At 45.2% G+C, this 22,426-nt stretch overlaps 1 protein-coding gene across 1 annotated transcript in view; it reads right to left on the reverse strand.

Annotated features, from left to right (window-relative positions):
- DGKI (diacylglycerol kinase iota) overlaps positions 1-22,426 on the reverse strand; it is a 379,645-nt gene that overhangs the window by 221,096 nt on the left and 136,123 nt on the right. Inside the window, 1 exon segment of the mRNA XM_054564265.1 lies at positions 16,763-16,858. Coding sequence (XP_054420240.1) covers positions 16,763-16,858 — 96 coding nt within the window.

Raw genomic sequence — 22,426 nt, forward strand, 5'->3', positions numbered from 1 at the left:
ATGAGAAAAATTTAATAATTCACTCTCATCAATGAATTTAAAGGCCAATTAAGCCCGCTGCTTTAAATGTCAAGTACACTTAGTGCCCTTATTAAGGATTTCCTGATTTTGTTAAAGGAAATGCATTATTTTGTCATCATGGGGCAGGACACATCTGTGACCACTGCAGTACAGGATATAATATAAGCTATATCCTCTCACATCATGGCCAACATTTACTTAAGCAATAATAACGCAGTGAGATGCTGTGCTTTTTGATAGTGGGTGTAACCTAACCAGCGGGCCTAAAGGTGACTGCGAGAGAGAACACTCAGGGTCCACTGGTCCGCACGCGGCCCACACTGCAGACGTGGCTGGCGTTCGAAGCGGTAACAGCTCCTCACCAGACTTCAGCTCCTATCTAGGACGGGAATAGACTGCCACAGCCTCAGAGCATTGGAGCTCGGGCTGCAGGTGGGGACAAAAAAAAATCAGAGACAAGCAGTGGTAGAAAGAGCGTCATCGTCCCTGATAAAGGGTTCACTATCTAACCCTATCTCACCCACCCACTTCCTTTGGTCACAAGTTCCTGATCCATATGTACCACCAAGAAAATTATGTTTTCTTTGGTTGAGCAAGAGATGTGATTTTTTGCTAAGTAGCAATGAGTATTTGGTGGTAGTCAATGCGATTTGATAACAAAAAAGAGGAAGAAAAAGAGAAAGGAGAGAAGGAAGGAAGGAAGGAAGGGAAGCCTGGATTCACAGGCCCCTGGTCTGTGAGAGTACGCGGGCCTCCCTCGTGCCTGGGGTGGCTGACGATGACTGGCAGCCCCAGAAGTCTGAACTTGGACCCCAAGAAGCATGCACAAACCTGGCCTTGCCTCTTCCCTGTAAGGTCCATGCCAAACTTTATTTGTCCCTGAAGTGGGACAGGTTATCCTGTGGGCTGACCATCTCTCTCCTGCTGCGTTCCTAAGGACACCTCCCTGCACACCCCAGAGATCAAAAGTGGAGAAACTGGATGAAATACTTAGTCCTCAGAGGCCAGAGGCTTGTGGCGTCTCACTCCAGAATTCCCAGGCCACAGGCTCCCAGGAGCACGGCTTCCGTTAGTCCCGCCCCTATTTCTATGCTGAGGCCCCCGTGAGAGAGAGAGATGAGTGGCCAGGGGCTCCAGGTGGGAACCCAACCAAACAGGGAGCCGGGAAGGACAGAGGGAAGGCATTGTGGGGAATGCACCCGAAGGACCACCGAGGGGTGAACAGCTGGGAAAAGATGGCTGCTGAGGCCGGTGGGTAGACTTACTAACTCAAGCTCCTACCAAGTTGTCCTCTCCCCCATGGTTTCTCAGCCCATTCACCTTCCCCAGATCAGAAGACTCCTGTTGAAGAATAAAACTAAGGGAGGGCTGGGGGTCAGGCAAAGGGGTAGTAGCAAGTCAGGCGAGAAAAACTTTATCCTCTCCTCTCGCTCTGGTATGGACATAAAGCTCAGTCGACAGGGGCACTTTGGGGGAAGGAGTAGAGGTAACGGACAGCAGAGCGCCAACAAGAATGCCTTTTTTTGCCCGTCCAAGGGCTGAGCGAATGGAAGGCTCAGAAGAGTGGAGGAGAGGAAGCTTCCTAAGCCTTTGGGGTGTCAGGAATGTGATGCCTTTTCGATGGGTTTGCCTCTGTGGGCAACACGAACCATAACATTGTTGCTGTATAATCCAAGGCAAATGAGAACAAGAGTCCTTTGATTTATTTAAACACCTAATTAGAAGAAAGGACAAGCATACTTGGCAAGTTCTGCTTCTCTGGGGAGCCTGGGATGCAATCTGTAAATTGGTACTAGGGAAAATAAAGAATGACATTATCTGGAAGTTCCAGTCATGTGATTTCGGGGCTGAAGCACAGCTTCCATTGTCACTCCTGTTGTCTTTCCTTTTCCCCAAGCAGAATACGGGCATTTCGGACAGTGGCTAGTTAAAGCTCCAGCACATCCCTGTTATGGCTCCTCATTACGTCAGTAAGTCTCACCAGGACAAGGGGATTTCAGGATCCCAGACCAACGAGCAGAAGTGCCCCATGGCTGTGGTCCCAGGGGACTCTCGGAGATCTTCGCACGGGGTCTCTACCACAGGGAAACCTTGCTCTGTGTCAAAAGGCCCCAGCACTCAGCCCGACTACTGTCGGTCCATGGCGGAGAGTAGGCCTTCCTTTGTCAAAGCGCCATGTGTTGGTGCCATGTGTCCTCTGGACAGACAGGAGCTAGGTGAGGGCTGAGTCCTCTGACATGGACCCTCACCACTGACACACTGCATACCAAATGGTGCCAAAAGTATCTGAGAATATGTGAAAGAAGGAGGAGCGAGAACAAGAGGAGGTCGGGAGGGGCACTCATGTAAACAAGGGCCCAGAAACACGCAATGCTCCGTTGTATACCGATAGGCCTTGGACTGCATATGCCATCATCTGGTACCTTATGTAAGCGAATTCCCCATGTCCCTCCAACAGCATGTTAACCACTGACCTTTCCAAAGTATATTTTGGACATTTATTCAATAAATAACGTTAACCACTGCTTTCTGTATAAAGCACGGCTAAATGTTGTAGAGGAAATAAAAAGAAAGAAGCTTTTGTCTTTCCTGGGAAAAGCCGGTAAGCCCCGTGAGGAGACAAGAAAGACTCAAAAGAAAAGGTCGTTAGCAGAAAAGGGCCACACACGGATACATGCGAAGTGAACAACTCAGGCAATTAGTGCTGTAATTTATAGGAGAGTAAAACCTCAGAGGCTGAATCAGCAAAAAGGACCTAACAGAGAAAGCACATTCTTGAATCGGGCCTAAAAGATGTACACACTTAAAAAATTGAGAACACTCCAGCAGGGAGAAGACCCAAAGTCCCATTACATAGTGGTACTGATGCTTCCTAAAAGGCACTGAGACTTGGTTTGGCGTGTCCAATGGGGCACAGTCACCAGACTCACGGGTGTCCCTCTGCATGAGTTGTTGGGTACCAGGTGTGATGGGTGAGTGTGGAAGCTGCTATGTGTGTGTCTGGTGGGGGATCGGGTGGAGTGTCGGGTGGAGTAGGGTGTCCACAGGTGTGGGGAGCCCGGAACACTGGCTGCTAAGAAGCCAGAGGAGCTGTGTCACCGGGGACTGCAAAAGAAAGGGCCCAGCAGACTCTCCCTGGAAGGCCCACCGGAGGGTTCCAAGAAGATGGAGAGTCCTCTGTGTGTGTCCATGCGGCTGGACTGAGAATGTGCCTGACCATCACGGAAGCTTGGCAGATGTTCTAGAAGGATGGGAGGGAGGAAAGGAAAAGGGGGCTGCAGAGATGGGCTTTCTCCCCACTCGAGCCCTCAACCCAGCTTGGGTGACTTTGGAATTATGAAACAAAGCGCCCCGTGGGACAGAGGCATTCTCACATAGGCAATCCCACTGGAGAGGGGAGAGGGCACCCTGAGAGTTTTGAGGGGTGGAAGACCTCTACAGACAATAGAGGAAAAACAGAAAGAAGCTTCATGGTGCTTGTAGCTGCACCACTAATTTTGTGAGTGCAAGTGAGGTGTCTTTGGGGAGCCCCAGAAATATCGGATGGGAAGGCTAGTTGGCAGAAGGCTGAGCTCTTACGTAACTGGTAGAGTTAAGAACAGGAGGCTGTTATTGCTGCCATGTGATTCCACCCATGTCTACAGGCTAATTAGACCTTGGATTATCTATCTGGGTAAGAGCTGCAGGGTGGGAGGACACATGCTGGACAGAACGGGGGCCAGCAAGTAGGTCAGCCTTCCACAGGGAAGTCCTGGTTGGGTGATGCGGGTTAAGCTAGAAAGGTGGATAGGGAAAAGGTTGCTGAAGTTCTTAACTCTGGGCTGAGAAATAGAAATTTTAATCTAATAGGCAATGAGGCACTCACAGGGTTTGTGAAAACTTACGTGGCCAAAAGTTTTCATTTAACCTGGTGGCCGTATGTAGCACTAGCTTACCTAAAAACAGAAGGCAAAAGATAAGAGAAAAGGAGATGAGAAATGTATTAACTTCATCACCAAAAATATACTTAGTACCTACTAAGTACCAGGTACTGTCCCAGGCATTGGGGATCTGACAATGAACAACACGTTCTTAAATTTTTTTTTAATCTCATGCAGCTACATTCTGTTGGGAGAGATGGACAATACCTAAGATAAATATAGTATTTAAATGTTAATGGAAATAAGTGCTAAAGAGAAAATGGGGAACAGGAAATTGAATCAGGAGGAGGGCAAAGCTGAAGTTGAAGGTAGGTTGGCCAGGAAAGGTCTCACTGAGGAGAGACATTTTGGGGAATGACAGAAGGAAGTGAGGCAGGTCGCCATGTAGATGTCTGGGGGAAAAGCATTCTCGGTGAAACGAACAGCAAGTGCAAAGCCCAGACAAATGAGGACGTTGGAAGGTTCGAGGAGCGACAAGGGAGTAGCGTGAACTCGGAGAAGATGAGTAATGAATGGCCAGAGAGTAATGGCAGGCCAGATCACACGGGGTCTTGCAGGTCATGGTTAAGGCATTGACTTTACTTCTGAAAGAGAATAAATAATGAGAGACAATTCACACATTGGGCAATTAGAGCCTGAACTGGAGTGACAGGAATGGATCAGAAAAGAAGGCAGAGATACAAGAGTGATTAACTGATAGGATGGACCACCCCTCCTTTCCGGCCCCAAGCCAAAGTCCCCTCCTTTCCTCTTTTAGGGAAATAACCCACAGCCAAGGAAGGCTTCCCTCCCACACCTTGGTCAGCTTGATGCTGCGGGGCATCGGCTGCCTGCCCATCTCATGCTGCGTTATGGTTGGGATTTGCCTTTGAGTACTACAATAAAACTCACTTAATTTGCTCTGCAAACAGCATGTTTTGTTCTGTTCTAAGGAACACATTCCCTGAGGCAATATGCATAGGAAGTGTTGGTGTTTCCAGAGTCAGCTCCTGCTGAGTCATCTCAGATATGCCTGTAAATCTAGAGGGTAAGCAGCCCCCACCTGAGCTGGGGCCCAGAGAGTCCTCGCCACAGCTTCCTGAGAGCAACGGAGAGAAAGGAGAAAAGTGCATTCTTGTCCCTGTTTGGATGCTGTTTCCCTGGCAGCCCGTGTAGTTTATAGCTTTCATTTGAAGAGAAAGAAAACCAAAGTCCTCCTGCAGATAGCTAAGGGAAGGAAAAGGACTCTGGCCTGTGAGAAAGCGAAAGACATAAAAACGTCTCCTCCTCCGGAAAACCAGCCAGTCGGCACTCGCATGAGGGCCAATTTGGCGAGAACCAAATTGCTAGAACCAGTGTTAATTCACAGCTAAAGGTCGTAGCAGGTTATAAAGAATGATACCTCATTGTGTTTGTCCATTAAACTAGAATTGGAAAAGGCCATGGTTAGAAAAAACACAGGATTCATTTTAAGGGGAAAGAAAGGTACATGTGTCTCAATAGTTTACTTTTATATTAAAATTTGTACCAAATCATTCTCTTTAAGAATGACTTAAAAGTGGCTTTTGCTGGCGAGCCTAATTTTATTTTCTTTAATGAGAAGAAGGTATAAGGATTCTCTCATGGGCTTCCACAGAAATCTACACGTGAATGTTAGATGTATACATGGAACTCGATTGGGTAGCTAGTTCCCCTTGCTAGGACCTTTTGTCAGTCGACACAAAATTCAGGTACTGTAACTGATGTATGAAACAAACATGTATTGCAGCTGTGACTTGTGAAAAGTAGGGTGATGGTCTGCTCCATCCGTATGGCTGGCACAGGTTTCATGGAAAGATACCCACACGATGCTGTTCTCAGGGTTGGGCTGGCTACTGCCCTTCCCTTGACCGGCCTGAGACTGGTACACTGCTTGCGCTTCCTTCTCCCTCCTCCCTCCTGTCACGTGTGAAAAAGGGATTTCGGCCTAATGAACTCCAGGAAATATTTAAAAATCCACAGTTCCACATCCCACTCCTAGTCCTGATTTTACCCAAGGACAGCACAGATTTCTGCATTCTTCTTGTCTCTGTACTTTGTCGCTCTCGTCTCTTGTTTCTGCTTTGTATTTTCTTCTGCTCCTTGTCTTTTTCTCTCTTTTTTTAAATTCTCATTGGTTTCCTCTACGCTTCCCAGCTCTGGTACCAGCTCATAGGACCAGGGCCGGTCAATAGCTTTAACTTTATCATGTGCTACCTCCCTGACTTTGGTCTTTCCAGCTGCTTTTGTGGCTGTTCCCCATTAATTTTTGTATTCTCTTCAAAGTTATCTCACATCAAAGTTGCCATGCAGCTAATAGGAGATAAATGTATGCAAATGTGATTACAAGTATACAGACACTTATAAGTGGAAATTCACACAGTTAGAGCCCTACACACACAAACACGAGTGTACTCATAAATTTCAAGCTGGCAGCTATGAATGAGGATGGGCTGGATGTATTACAGAAGTCATAATGAAGACAAAAGGAAATTATGTCTCAATGTTCTCTTAATGACTCTCTCTAGTTCTAAGGTAGTATATCAAGGGCATAGCAGAGCTCTGAGGCTTAATATACTAGAAACACCAAAATCTGCCCTTTAATCTTTACTGGTGTAATAGACCATCAACACCCTCTTACCTGCAGTACAAATCCTAAAATGTTCTCATTATCCGTTTACTTTGTGGAAATAGATGGAATTGGTTTTTAAAGGTCGCAGCTTAAGATTTCTAAACAATAATTACAGATATTTCGTTTTAATCTGGAAGACTGTATCTACATAAAAACCCATATGGAGCCATGATAAATTAGCTATCTTTTCACTGCCATTCCCTACCCCCCCAGCTATCGACGACATAATGAAGACAAAGCTTCCCGATCAATCTAGCCCAGGGAGGTCACCAGTTCAGTCACGGTTCACGCAACACCGTATCTCCCATTGGCCATGTGGTTCTCGCTCAGATGCACACACCTACCCATAGCATTTGCCCCAAGCACACGGTGACCAGAGTATTTACCAGGAGGCTGGCAGAATGGCATACACATTATGTGCACTAAAAACAGAGCTCGCCTCAACCACGCAAGGTGGGTGCCATTCATCCACTTAACAGCTAAGGAGCTGCGGCCCCATGAGACGGAGCAACTTGCCCGAGACAGGTGAGCTGGAAGTGGAACCTAGAGCTTCCTGACGCGAAGCCATCTCTTTCTAACTTACCACTTCCCTCTCGTTTTCTTTACTGGTGATAGATGAGGGGAACAGGGCTGATGAAGACAGATAAATATATTTGACACGATTTCTGTAGAAAATCTATTCTCATGAGAGCCCCATGGGAACAGACTAATGACAACCACACCACGACGACCTGTGCCAAGAGTGGAAAACAGTTTTCTACATTGAAAAGAATCAAACAAATGGGCCAAACAGAGCTTAAAACGCCACAGTAGCCTGCTAGTAATGAGTGTCGAATCTCCCTGTGAAGAGCCTAAAAATAAAGCAGGACTTCAAACAGCTTGCTGGATTTTAAGTGTAAGGGTACTTAAATGGCAGGACTGATCAGGTGACAGGTGGCTGTGTGTGTCTATGTGTCTCCCTCAACAACCATGTCAGCGAATTCATTCATCCATTCCTTGAACATGGCAGTCCCTGCCCTCGATGCTGAGGACCCAGGAGAGTACACGGCGAAGTCCATGAACACAATGGAGCTTATGTTCTGACGGTAAAGCTCCACTGGACAAGTAAGTGGGTGATGTTGTTTTTAAATAATAGAAAATAACATGCACCATAAAGGATCAAGGGAATGGAGAAGGGGCACAGAGCTGAGGACAGCCTGGCAGCGGGGCTCACTGTTAGGCCCCAGGAGAGGCAGCCTCTCTGATTCAGCGAGAGAGGTGGTGACTAAGGGCCTCCGAAGTCAATCCTCTGGCACCGCCTACTCGTTCAGTTTCCGACAATCCATTGGAACCATTTTCACTCATGGAACAATAACTATAGTAAGTAATTTTTATTGAGGGTCTTACCATGTTGTTAATTGCTACAATGCGTTCTCTCGCTTAAGTTTCACAACAACCGTAAGAAGCAGACATTCTTATTACCCACATAGTACACATATGAAACTAAGGCTGAAAGAGGTTGAAACAGTGGCCATTGTCACACAGGCAGAAAATCTCAAAGCCTGAACTTAAAGCCCGGTCATTTCATTCCAACATTCACACACCTTCTGGACTGAAGACACTTCCTTGTATCTACCTGATATATGAGGTAGGCAACAACAAAAACTCCTAAAACAACATGTCAAGGTGGGAGCCAGGAGTGGTTCTGGGTAACCACTAATGCAAATAATGCCTCAGCCAAGGCTGGGGCCTCTAGCAACAAGAATATTGGGTAAACCCTGCTGTTCTGGGTCTCTGGCACTGAGGAACACGAGAAGAAGGGGAAGCGTTTCTGTCCACCTGGGCATTGCCTAGGTGATATGCAAACCCTATGCTGAATCAGATGCAAATGATTTTTATTAAATAACAGGACTGCTCCACACAAACATATACCTACATACAAACACGTAAACACAGCCTCAATCTGAAATTCTTCTCTAAGAATAAAATCACACACACATATAAACACACACACACAGCTTAATGAAAGTTTAGGATAAAGGCAAAAGAACTGCACAAAAATACAGAAACTATGAAGCTACATGGATACACTTGGCTTAATGAAAGTTTAGAATTAAGGCAAATGAATGGCGCAAAAATACAGAAAAGTCACGAAGCTGGATGGTGATCAAGCATCTCTGGCTTTTCTTTCCTTTACATGTAGGTGGAAGTAAACAGCCTCCAATGACCACCCAAAGTGTGGTTGTTAATGAACACTGGAAAGTCCTAGGAAAACTGTACTGGATGGGCATTAAGTTTTCAACTTAATACTGAGTTCCCACAAGATGGTGATAGATGTTCTGTGGGAAAAATAGTAGATTCAATGGTCTTCAACTCCCCCAGAACAAAGGAGGAAATTCTTAGAGATTCATAATGGATGTTTGTATATTAAAGGTGTTCAGCATTTTCCAAACTTATTTGATCCCAAGACCCTTTTAATGAACAGTACCCCCTATCGTTTTTTAAACGAATTTAATGCTCTATATAACACAATTTGGTTGTTGTTTTTTTTTCAAGTGGACTGTGGAAATAGACAATGGTGCCATTGATCCAGGGTCACCCAGGAAGGAGTGACAGAATCCTAAATCCCCGAGCTCCATACCCTATCACTCTCTCTACTGCATAAAGCAGGCAGAATCGGTATTATACCCTCCTCGAGTCGGTGATCAGCACTCTATACCCGGGAATTACAGTTAAAACAAGGATGAGAGTTGTAACAGTAACAACGGCTAGCATTTTCTAAGGGCCTGCCCCATGCCAGACACAGTCCTGAGCGTTCACTTAAATGATCACATGGAGAAGCCGACCACCTGGCCGGACCCATACGGGCAACATCACACACCCACAGGAGCACCCCACTCCCTCCGCTCCCAGCCAGTGACTAGGGGTCAGACGCAGAGAGTCTGTCTGTGCCAACGCTTTTTTAAAACGACTTCTGTTGACGGCTATGCTCTCTCTCTGAGTCATCTTAACTCATTAGCTCCTCCGTATCCTAATAGTGGGAGAGGCCGCTGGCAGACAGCAGCCTTGGCAGCTCCTGGAGATGGCCTCTTCAAGGCTGGCACCCAACAACTCCGAGAGCTGGCTGAGCTGCTGGGCTCTACTGCCACCCTCGCGGCTCCCTCTGACAACCTGCGCCTTGCCCAGCCAAGCTGCCGTCTGGGGGTACGGATTGTCGGTCTGCCATGCGGGACCACCGGTGTGTGAAGGGCAGAAGCAGGTGGTCTCGGTGCAGTCGGAGGCTCGAATCCAGTGCTGTGCTCTGCGGTGCACAGCCGCCAGCCCCGAATGCGTGCATGGGCGTAAAGCCCCAGCAGGGCGCGCTGAGCACTGATCCTCTCGCTGTGTGAGATGCACCGATGCACACCCGCCAGCACCTGGTGTGCCCTTCTTCCAGGGATGAAGAGACAGGTTGGACCAGCTTCAGGATTTTGTTCTGATGACAATGATAAGGCTTCTGACCCACCACTAAGAAGACAGAGCATGTGAGCTGTTTTCCAGAATGGGTCACTTCGATTTGTCACACTCAGTGGGTCCCACTCATGACCTAGTGAGACCACAGGTATTAAACGCAATGACAAAGGGGTCGGTGAAATCTCTAAGCGTCTCAGTGGTGGGGTCAGACAGAACATCCCAAACAAAAGGTCTTGTTGAAATCAAAGTCCAACGAGACTAATCCTAATGAGCTCATTCAACTTAGTGACACAGAAGACAGCGACAGGAGAGAAGGAGGGAGGACACTGATATTTGTGCACAAAAGCAATCCTTGTCCCAATCCTGAGAAGCAGGTGTAATCGTCATCATTTTAAAGAACCTGAGCTTCAGAGAAGCAGGGCCGAGCTAGTTGTCACCCAGGTCTCCACCCCCGTCACCCCCACGTCATGTGGCCTCCCTAATGCAATCCATTCACTTATGCAGCAAAACTGTATTGTTAGACTGTAAGCAATATTGTAAAACACCTTAGAATTAAGGACAGGTGTCACAGGCAGGGTTGGACATTTTTGCCAACATTACCCACCAGGAAAAGATGAAAGCAAAACACATGAATGAAGTAGTAAGAAAAGCAAACAGTACCCATTAGCCTACCCACACACACAAAAGGCGACATCAGCACATTTAAAAATAGAGAAGATCCAGCTGGTAAGAGCATGCTGGAGTCAGACAGTTCCTTTTTTCTCTTACCCAACCTCTGCATTCTCACTCACCTGTCTAGCTGCTCTCTTCCCTGCAGCTCTGGGTTCCCAGCACCTCTCTACCTGTCTGAGCAGTTATCCAGAAAGCCTCATACCTCTCAGCCAAAGCCCTCAGTTGAGACAAGTTTAAATGCACCTCTGTGTGTGCATGCATCTGTGAGCCCGGTGCAGGTATTTGCACAGCCAGACAAGGTAACCACCTTATCGAATGGCTACTGTACTTGTCTCCCGGGTGCGCCCTAACAAAGTACTGCAAACTGGGTGGCGTAAAACAACAAAAATGCATTCTCCCACGGTGGGAAGTCAAGGAGTCAACAGGGCTGGCACTTTCCTGAGGGCTCAGAGGGGGAATCTGCCCACGTCTCTCCCCTGGCTGCTGCTCAGGGCCTGCAATCCTTGGCTTCCAGCAGCATCGTTCCACTCTCTGTCTCTGTCCTTACACGGCCTTCTTCCCTGTGTGTCCTCTCCTCTTCTTATAAGGACGCCTGTCACATTGAACCAAGGGCCCACTTTGCTCCAATAGGACCTCATCTTAACTAATTGCATCTGCAAAAGCCCTATTCCTACACGGAGTCACATTCCAAGGGACCAAGGATAGGACCTCAGCACATGTTTCTGGGCTACACAAGCCAACCTACAGCAGCCACTGCATGGGAGGGGTGAGGAGCAGGCCACCTCCTTTGGTGTGACACTCTCTTTATGTAGTACCTCAGTGGCTCTCTACCCACTCTGGACAACAGCACATAGAACCATCTGGAGAGCTTGTTTCTTTTAGCAGACTCATGCTCGGGGCTGCTTTCACCCGAGGTTCTCATGTAGTAAGTAGCTCCAGGCTTGGAACCAACTGTTTAAAAAATAAATAAAAAGTAGTCTTATAAGCGACTGAAATGCTTATCCAGAAATAAGAATCACTGAGGTCAATCTTAACAATACTTAGAAATAAATTATAAATGGAGGCCAACAAAGATGAAACAATATGTCCAAAGTTCACTCCGTACATAGATGGAACAGTGGGATTCAAACCCAGGTCTGTCTCACACCAAATCCACTTCCTTCCTACTACCCGGTTGCCTATCTGTGTCGACGTGCATCTAGGCAGGTGTGACTATGGTTGTATGTGTCACATATGGCACAGTCCAATGTCTTAAGTATAAAAGTAGGTGTGCACCGGTATGTGCTCGGGGGATCATTAGTGGAGGCGTGAGTTTCTGTGGGGACAAATATTGGATGAATGTCCTTGTACATCCTATCAACAAAGCATGAGAATTATTTCTACCCACTTAACTATGAGGCTGTCACTTACAACTCACTGTCACTCCCAACACTGTTTGAAGTTTCTGATATGGGGTGCTCGGCACAGAATAAATGAATGAACAAATGTCTATCCAAATAAACATCACCAAACAAGAGCAGCCCTAGCTGGAATTGTATTTAAGTTTCCCCTCATAGCCATGTAGGGAAACAACGATCCTTCTGCTCCAGTTTCATTATTTTTACATCCCTTTCTCCTTTTTAGACCAAAAAAAGAAACAGTTACTAATTTGGGTACTGTCACTGATTTGAAAATAACTTTAATCCCATTAAATAACTGCTCACAGACATTCTACTGCATTAAATGCTGCCACTAGAGAAATGTAAAAGAGGAAGGACTTTAAAGGTCATGTGGGCCATGACCTTTGGGAGCAAACTCTCCTACAACAGTCTTCATGTCGGCAATGGCTCCGCCTTGCCTTCAATGGCCTCCAATAATTAGTCCCCAGATATCAATCATATGGCAGCAGGAGGTCACAGATTTGCAGGACAGCGTTGGTTTTAAATAGACTATTGCAATGTCCTCATAAATCAGGGTGACAGTGTCCCTGATGCAGGTGTGGTTGACCCTTCATGACACAGCAGCAGCCACTTTCACCTGCAGACTGTCTTGGTTTGGATAATATACAGGGTCTGGCAGAAGTCAGGCCTGCTTGAATGGGGTTGGTAGGGTGATAATATGGGAGTGATCATTTATAGTTTTAATTTGAACATTTCACCTAAAATGTCATATGGTGTGCTTCAGTGTGACACTGTTATGTTACAGAATGACATGCTTATTATGATTTTGTGATAAAAAGGGGCATTATTTGTGCTGGACCCTGTGTTATGTGACCGTGCTTCCAAAGCACAGACATTTGTAACATGCACTCCACATTTTGGTTCAGCAAACATGGACACACCCCCATCCGTCCTTGGGTGCTCATGCTTGTCTCACGATGGCCTCCTCGTCTACAAAGCTTGTCCCCGCCTCTAAGCATGCTCATGTTCCTCTCCCAGACTGAAGTGTTCTTCTTCCTCTACCCCACTTACATAAAGCTTACCCATCTTTCAAAACTGTGCTCAATCCCTGTTTCCATGAAGCCGCCTCTGTCTACTCAACCCACACTGACTTCTCCCTTCTAACTTCTGCGGTGACATTTGCTTTGCTGGAAAAGTGCAAGGAGAGGAAAGCACTCTTCAGCAGTGGGTTCACTCCTCCTCCAAGCCTTCCGCCTGCACCTCGTTTAGAAGCCTGCAGGTAGCACCTGCTTATGTTAATTTGGCTCCTATTTCAGCAGGTCAGCCTTCTTCAAAGATGGCTCATTAAAAGGAATAAGAACATAACAATCTGTTTATGAGTGCATTTTTCTCACAAAAACGTTGTTCAATTCTAAGAAAGCTGCAACTAGAGCACTCAAACTGGAGGCTCTCTTAGAGATCCCCTTGCCCAGCTTCTTACCCAAAGCACATGTGTACCCCTACCCACCCCCCGCACACACACAGTGCCCAAACGGCCATCCAGCTTCTCTGTAGACACGTGCTTCGAGCCCATCTCTCCAGACCCCTTGCTGGGCAGCTCTCGCTGTTAACGTTCTTTCTGATGACACACTACCTCACAAAGTTAAGTTTGTGGACCATCTGCACCATAATTGTTTGAGGTGTTTGTTAAAATTACAGATTTTCAAGTCCAACTCCAGACACGGCGAATCAGCACTTGGAGCAAGAAGAGCACCAATAACCTTCGCTCCCAACAGGGTTCCCAGATGATGTCTATTTTCCCGAGTGTTAGGTCCACAATTAGAGTCGGTGGATTCTACAGAGTGGAGAACTCAGTGCTACCTTCCTAACAAGGTAGGTAGCTTGGTAGGTAGTAGGACACTTACTTCCTTTTTCTTTGTGGCGGCTCTCAAATACTGGAAGAGGTCCCCTCTCTCTCCCTTCCCTTGTTAGTGCTCATTTGCAACCCAGGTTATTTAATGCTTCCTTCTACAAAGTTCCCCAGAGTTCCGAACCCACATGAGCACACTCCTCTGCGCTTCTGCTCGTCACTGTCCCTATCAAAATGTGATGCCCCGATCACATGGAGAGAGCTAGATTTTTAATTCTTTGCTACACACTGCCCGTTTTGCGCAGTGCATCAAGTTATACCCCGCCAGCTAATGATGAGAATGCCCATTGCAGCCTAAACTAACAAACAGTATGTATGTATTATTATTTTATAAATCCTTGCTAATTTAATAGACACATGATCTTGACTCTTCATAGTTGTTTTAATTTGGGTATGTTTGTTTATATTTTTCATATAAAAATTGGCCTGTGGTAGTTCTTTTGTGAATTGTCTGCTCCTGTCTGTTTTTTCCCTTTTAATTCATTATGTCAGTCTCTATGGTAAATAAGTCCTTTTAATGCATTATCTCAATGAATAGTCCAAACAACATTTTTCTCACTTTATACATGAAGAAACTGAGCCATCAGGAACTTCTAAGGAAGAAATACAGTTAGGTCTTCAGCTTCCACACTGATTTATTCCTTCATTTAATCAACATTTTTTAGAGGCAAGCTCTTTATCTCTAAGATACTTTATAAAGTGAGTTAATAGAGTCAAGCATTTTGGGGGAAATTTTGAGAAAGGTTAACAGGACACTTGGAATTTTCATGACTCTATTACCTCTTTAGATCTATCTAAAATTTCCTTTATTCTCCTCGCTGCTTTTCCAGGCCTAGAGGGAATAGTGATGAAGTCATAATCAGTGGAGAGCAATGCCCATTACTGATACAAGACTTGAGGAGGATGTATGTACACGTTCATATATTTGCCCCAAGTGACAGTATATGGCTGACCGTGAAAGAGCACATGAAAGAATCAAAGGCAGGAACCTGAAAATAAGACACAACTCTGTAACAAATTACAATCTATCAGCTGGCAGCAGTAAGAATAGATAATTTTTCAAAAGTATATAGACAAGTAAGATGGGCTTTCACTTTTTCCATTTTATGTTATCAAGACCAGCGCTTATGCAATTAACTAAGATAATAATGTTAAATCATTATTTATAGGGTTTTAGTCCAAAAAGCTGAGCTTCTCTTGGTTTTGGTTAATTTAATCAAACTCCATGCAATTATACTTTCATTAAAAAATAAATATGCATAAAGTTGGAATGGTAGCTAAATCAATTGAATGTACAACCAGATTAAAAGAAATATAAACAATTAAGTACAGATCTTAGTTGGAAAGAAAATTAAAAATAATTTAACCCCACTCCATTTTTCTACTGAGAAGGCAGAGAACATCTAAAGGTCAAAGGTTCTGAATGTCGCACAATGAGTGGTAACGCTGAGATTCAAACCCAGGTTTCCTGACTATACTAAGAGTCTGTACAACGAGGTCTTTCATCGACCTCTAACTATTCCCAGGGTCACTCAAACAAACCCTGGTCCTCCAAAACTCACACGAAGTTTCCCGAACCAAACCTATCAACTAGACATCAAAACAGCTAATGTAATTTTTTTAAAGGGCTTGGTTCCCAGGCAGCCTGATAAAAGTCCTTGGGGGCTATATTCCTCTGCAAGCTTTGACGGAAACTCAATTTCTCCCTTATTAGTTATTAAAAGAAACATATCCACTGGTAATTCCAAGGCCCCAAAACTTTCTTTCATATAATAAACAAACGTAACAAGAACAAAAAATGTATTATTTCAATTATGATGCCCATTTCCCAAGAAGGAACATTTCATTCTTCTTTGTTATTCCAATTTCTGATTACTCTGCTTTTGGACCATTAATTTTAAACTACACAAAAATGTTAAGTTCACTTTCTCAACATTAAAATTTCAGTTTCTCACAACTTACTGCCTGGCAACCATGTTCTTCTCACAAAATATAAAGAGAATTGAACATTTAAACAGGCTGGTCTAAATAGAGACACAAAGTAAAGTTTAAAAAGCAAAGGATATGCAATGCGGTTGACTGGTGATTGTGTATATGGTCTCTAGCATCTGACCCTCTAGCAGGGGTGTCCAACCTTTGGGCGTCTCTGGGCCATACTGGAAGGAGAGCAGTGGTCTCGGACCACATGTTAAATACACAAACACTAACAAAAACTGATGAGCAAAAGAAAAAAAAGGTTTTAAGTAAATCTACGATTTTGCATTGGGCCACATTCATAGTCATCCTGGGCCGCAGGTTGGTCGCCCCTGCCTAGAACTTAGTCTCCATTGTTTGCTCACCTACACCCACTCCGGACAGGTGTTTCCACCCATCCCCACCTTCACCTACCGCCCACACCCACCACCACACACACGCCCCGCAAAGGAGTTGCCCTCCCACGGAGACCTCTCCCCCCCGGGCACCCCCCGACACTGACGCGCCCTACATGAGCAGACGTCTCCTCATGCTCCTTCTCCTTCTCTCCCACCCAGCACACAAACAGAAGCCAACCCTGGGTGTCACTGTTAGGTGGCACGTTAATACCCAGGTTTGGCACGCATAGTCAAGCCCTCACACCGTTCACGCTGACCCTTTGGAAGCCACACTAACTTGATACGCTCTGTCAACTGTCTCATGAGGGACAAGCTCTTTCAAACCCCTCCTTGGACATTCAGGCTCAGCGACCCCCGCTGTCTTCAGAATCCACTTGGAGGCCTCCCCCCAAGAGGGCGGAGCCCAGAGGCTTGAGGAGAGCACTCACTGCAAACCGGACTTGGCAGTTCTCCTCGCCCAGGTAGCACAGGTCTCCCGAGACGTTGGTCTCCAGCCACAGGTGCTCTCCGTTCACGGCGTTCTCCTGGAAGGAAGAGACCCACCCAACTTCAGTTTTCTTTTCAGGCGTGGAGGGGGGAGGCTCTCAAATTTTGATTTTGGGTGCGAGAAAGTTAGTGAACCCAAGAAGTTTAAACGCTTCTCATTTTACTCCTGAAGATACTACTGGTGTTGGTCCTACCAAAATTCCAGACGTGGAAGAAGGTGTTTGGGAGAACTTTGAGCCAATAACTAAAGTAGCCACTTGATCTACAGATGCTTCATCCATGGACATGATGATCCTTGAAACATATATTAAACAAATGAGGATAAAACCCTCAAATTGTTCAATGTAAGGCCTCATTTCTCCAGGCAAAACACTGCAGATTTCATGACAATTGAAACAAATTCTATTCAAAGTTGCCTTTATTGAGCAAATTAGCTAAGAAGAAGGATAGTAGTATTAAAGTTCTTTAAGTAAACGCTGTTTGAAAACACATCTTATACCAGTAATGGGTAAATTATACTTCTAAGCCAGAGGTTTCTTGAAACAGCTTTAAGTTTAAAGTCTCAGTGCACTAAAAGCCTAATAAGTTTCTACTAATTCAAACATTTTGCCAGTTCAGAAGGACCCTCACCCAATTAATTCTAAATTTTTCAGATTAAAGGTTTTCCCTGTTCCAAAAAAAAATTCAACTACTTCCAGTGGCAAACAGAGAACACCTGTAGTTTGGACTCGAAAAGTTTTCACACACTGATGGATGAGGACAATATTTGTAAAAATAACTAAAAAAAAAAAAAAGAAAGAAAAAGGCACTTCTTTGCTAGGTTTTCTAAAAACATTGATCTCCACAATCTCAAATATTCTACTACTGGGAATTTATCATCCAGCTTGAACGTCTAACCATTTATAGAATAAAATCCCTTTCATCCTTTTATTCTTTAACTCATTCAATAAACATTTATTCCACATCATGGGTGCCAGACACTGGGTTGGCGGGGTAATCCACAGAGTAAAATCCACCGAGAATATGGAAACTAACACAAGATTACAGCAGCAAGCCCCAGGGAAGCCTAAACACAGCAAAAACCCTGCCAACTCTTTCAGAAACTGACGTATAAAATGTTGCAATGGGGAAATGGTAAAAAACTATTGGTCATACCAGTGCAGGCAGGCCGGAAGTCGAGTCCCTGATAGGTCAGGTAAGGCAGGCACAGGACGCCGGGCTTACTGGTGCATCTCCCGCTCGCTGGGCCACCAGGCGCCACCCTGGGCCAGGAGCCGCTGGCCCGCCTCACCCCGCGTCCCACCTTGCTGACGAACCGGTTCAGGCTCAGACCCAGGACTGATTAGCTAACTTCACGCCTGAGGGGGGATCTGGTTAGAAATACTGGCCTTCGTAAGGGAAGAGGGACAAGGGAAGGAAAAGACGGAAGCTTTCTGCCACAGTGGCTCTGACACACAGGTCCTCCAGTTTGACTGCTCATCGCAATGACCTGGGGAGTTTTTAGATATACCTGGGCACCATCCCCAGAGTTTATTTTAACTAATCTGATGGGGGACCTAGATAGCAGGAGTTTTCAAAGTTCTGGAGGTGACTATGTCTGAGCCCCAATAATCCGGCAAACCCTGCCCCACCTCTTCAGGCTTAGGTAATAGATTCTAGAACTTGTTTATGACTGATCTGTTAGACTTGCTATCTCTCTGCCCCTGGACAGCCACCAGAAAGTAACTCATTTAACTATTTTTGTGTTGTTTTTTTTAAATGTGGCTACTAGAAAATTTAGAGTTACTTTAAACCTGATATGTATTTCTAATGGACAGTGTTCATTTAGCTAATACCTTGCCCAAGGGCAGAAGATCAGGCCTAGATCTTTCTCATTGACCTGTGGAGTGGCAGGATTCTATGCTTTCCCCCAGCAGCCAGTGTGATTTAATTTAAAGTTCTCACAATTTTGCATAACAAAGGACTGGCAAGGGTATGCAGAATCCTGCGAGATCTTTCCCACTGCTAACATGGCTGACCAGGGGCAGGGCCTGGCCTGCTTTACAGCTGGTTAGTTCCCCATGCTCCCTCTCAGCAAGCTGATCTCTTGGTTCGCCTAACATTGTTTTTGAGATTGAGATGGGAGGGGGATAAAACGTGGAAGTCACTATTGGTGATGATACCCAAACCCCAAAGGCAAAGCTGCTGAGGCCTGAAGCTTGTAGAGAAGGCACAGGTCCACTAGGACTCATCATCTGAAATAAGACTAAAATGAGAACGCACGTGCGCACACACATACACACACACACACACCTGCCTCCTCCTGGCTTTTCATTCAAGGTTTCTAAAGATAAGATGACCTACTTTCATAACCCAGTTTGAAGCAATCCCACATGAAGATTCTGTTTCCCTAATCTTGTCCCTGAACCAAGCAGTGAGGCGGTGCACTAACAGTGTTAGGTTTCGACCTGCCTAGGAGAAATGCCTATTTCTTAGCGTCATCAACTACAGGAAAGAAAAGGTGGTCTGGATTTAGGATCTGGCTTTGTCTGGGCTGAGGCTCTGCTTTCCTGAGGCCTCGGGACTGGAGAAAGTTTCCAATGAGGGAAGAAAAAAATGAACTGAAATCGAGGATGCTAAGTTTAAAACCAACACAGCCTTTAAGAAAAATCTTGGCGGCTTTTCCATCATCATTCTGAGAGTTGTTTTAGGCAGTATCATGGGCAGAAACAAATTATTCAACAGTGGAGACAGAAGAACACCCACCTCCCGTGTTCTCTGCTATAATGTGAAAAACGGGGGAGAAATCTCTAAGTCCAGATGAAGTCTCTGTCACAAGAGAGGCATGGGACCCTTAAGAGAAGACACACATTATCTACGCAATAGACACACTTCTAAACAGGCGAACTCTCTCTACACTGGAAACTTGGACTCCAGCCCAGCAGATGAGAATATTTTTTTTCCCTCTTGAGCTTTACTCCCCTTCTAGCAAATTAGCTTGTTTTCCCCAAAACTGGCTTGGCTTGGCCGGGTGTCAGTGGGAGCAGCCCCCGCAGGCTGCCACCAGGAAGGTGAAGAGAGGACGCCATCGGGAGGAATGAAAAGATCAAACTACTGTGTGTGTTTTAAGATCTAACACAATGCATTGTATTAGGAAGTAAATTTAAAAAGAGTTACATGGAATTAAAAAGAGCATAAATCCATTTATATTTAAAGCAGGTTTTGAACTCATGACTACTACACCTTTCAGGAGCTGGAGATGATCCAAGTGGCCATCAACTCCCAGTAAAATGTCCCCTTCTCGGTGAGTGAGCAGAAAAACTATAATCAATCAGTCCCCTGACGTCAGTAACCAGATAGCTACGAGGCTTATGATACTGTGCTTTCCACTGTGAAGAAGGGACAAGCAGAAAATACTGTCCCTCCATTCAAGGAGCCTGATGCCTAACAAAGGACCTAGAATAAGAAAATCTACTAAAAACACGAATTTGGTTCTAAGGTTGGTAAGACAATGCATGATGGGTAGAGTGTGGAATCAAAGCAGGAAGTGAATAAAATAAACAGAATCGGTTGGATTGAAAAGATGAGCGTAGCCTGGCAAAGAGCAAGAGAGGAAATCTCCTGAAATAATTCCCACATTGGGTGGCGCCGACTGTCTACTGTTGTCAAGAGAAGATCCAGGCACCAAGCTGAAGACCGAGCTGGCTACTCCCCACATGTCGAAGGGTTCAAATCCTAACAGGCACAAAGGGCCTGTGCACAGGCAGCAAGAGTGAATGTTGGCCAAGAGTCATTGAGAAAATGAAACTGGGTGAGGCAGAGGATCCTGCAGGTCACAATAAACCCTCTGAGTAAATCAGAGCAGGAGAGAAGCTTGGACTTTGAGGAACAGACTCAAAATAAGAGAGAGTATATCACTAAGTAGGAAAATGAGAAAATGAAATGGAATACTTGAAGGAAACTCTGAAGTTCATGACTCAAAGCATAAGAACTGACTCTTAGAAGAGTAAACGTCTCACCAAAGTGCACAGGTGCCTACAGCCCGGGCTCGCTGAACCGGTGCTCCCCAGGCTCTCAGGCCCTACCAGTGGGCTGCTCCTGACAACTCTTTGCAAAAAGACATCTAGGAAAGAATTGTGTCCCTCTTGAGGACTTTAGCACATACACTGAAGTCAGAACAGGGCCCTTCTGAGATCCTACAATAAGTAGAAACTTGGGAGCTAAGACCCTATGTCTGGGTTAACCCCGATTTGTCTTGCAACTTCAGAAGCACCATGAACAGCTCCATATCTGTTTTCTTGTGGGTGAAACGAGGAGAAGAGAGGTGATATAAGTCAGGGGGTCACAGTGCTATAGGCCTTTGAGATGACCCTCACCTCCCAAGTGACATGGTAATAGAACAAAAAGAATTTCAACCTGAGAGTCAGGGGAGGTGGGATGGGGAACAAGGAAGAGGACCCTCATCAGCCCTGCTCCACCCCAGTTCTGCCAAAATCACAGCTTAGCCATACTGGGGCCCTCCATCCTCACCAACAGCAAGGAATTGAAGATCCACCTTATTTTATTTTATTTTTTGCATTCTTGCCATCCTCCTCCTCATTCGGAAGACTCTTACGGCATCCCAAGCCAAGTTAATGCTTAATAAACAGCAGTGAATAAGTAAAGATCGAACACTTTAACACATTTAGTCCAGAAGAGCGGGCTGACGGGGAGACAGTCATGCTCTTTTTCCACAGGGGAGAAGTCACGGCGGGAGGGACGCGGGAATGGCAGAGGTAGGCCGACAGAAGACTAGTCTTCCACGTTGCACAGAACAGAAAAAAATCCTGGTTTAGCTCCTTGAATAGAGGTGCAAACTAAAATAACACAGATGAAATGGGTGAAAGGCACATTCATTAGGAAAAGCCAAAAACTTTGAAGCAAGTACAAGTAAAGTCCTAGCAAAAGAATATGCAGTGGGTAAAGGCAGTCTCTTCCATTAATGGTGTTGGGAAAACTGGTCAGAAAAATGCAGAAAAGTGAAACTGGACCACTCTCTTAAACCATATACAAATATAAACTCAAAACGGACCAAAGGCTTAAATATAAGACCTGAAACCATAAAAATCCTAGAATAAAACATAGGCACTAAACTCTTAGGACATTGTTCTTTGAATATTTTTTTGGATGTGTCTTCCTGGGCAAGGACAACAAAAGCAAATATAAATAAATGGGAGTACATCAGACTAAAAGGTTTTGCACAGTGAAGGAAACCATCAACAAGATGAAAATTCAGCCCACTGAATGGGAGATGATATTTGCAAATGATATATCCAATAACCAAAATATATAAGGAACTCATGCAACTCAACATCGGGAAGTTACCACAATGTTTTAAAGAATGTTTCTTCCTCTCTTCTGAGAAAAATGTTTCACATCATTGTTGTAAAAAATTGTAGGGTTGGTCCCAGTTTGGCTTCTGTTTGCTAACAGCAATATTAGCCCACAATTCTTTTTTTTTGCAGAGTCACAGCTTAAAACTTTTCCTACAGTATCTCTCTAATAAGCCTTCAGACAAGTGTTTTCAGACAAGACTTTCAGTTTTCCCTCCGTTGTTAAAATTCCCAAAGTGTTTCCTGCCACTACAA

The sequence above is a fragment of the Pteronotus mesoamericanus genome, unplaced genomic scaffold (genome assembly GCF_021234165.1).
Source record: "Pteronotus mesoamericanus isolate MK-2021 breed Mesoamerican mustached bat unplaced genomic scaffold, CSHL_Meso_final scaffold_85, whole genome shotgun sequence".
Lineage (NCBI taxonomy): Eukaryota > Metazoa > Chordata > Mammalia > Chiroptera > Mormoopidae > Pteronotus > Pteronotus mesoamericanus.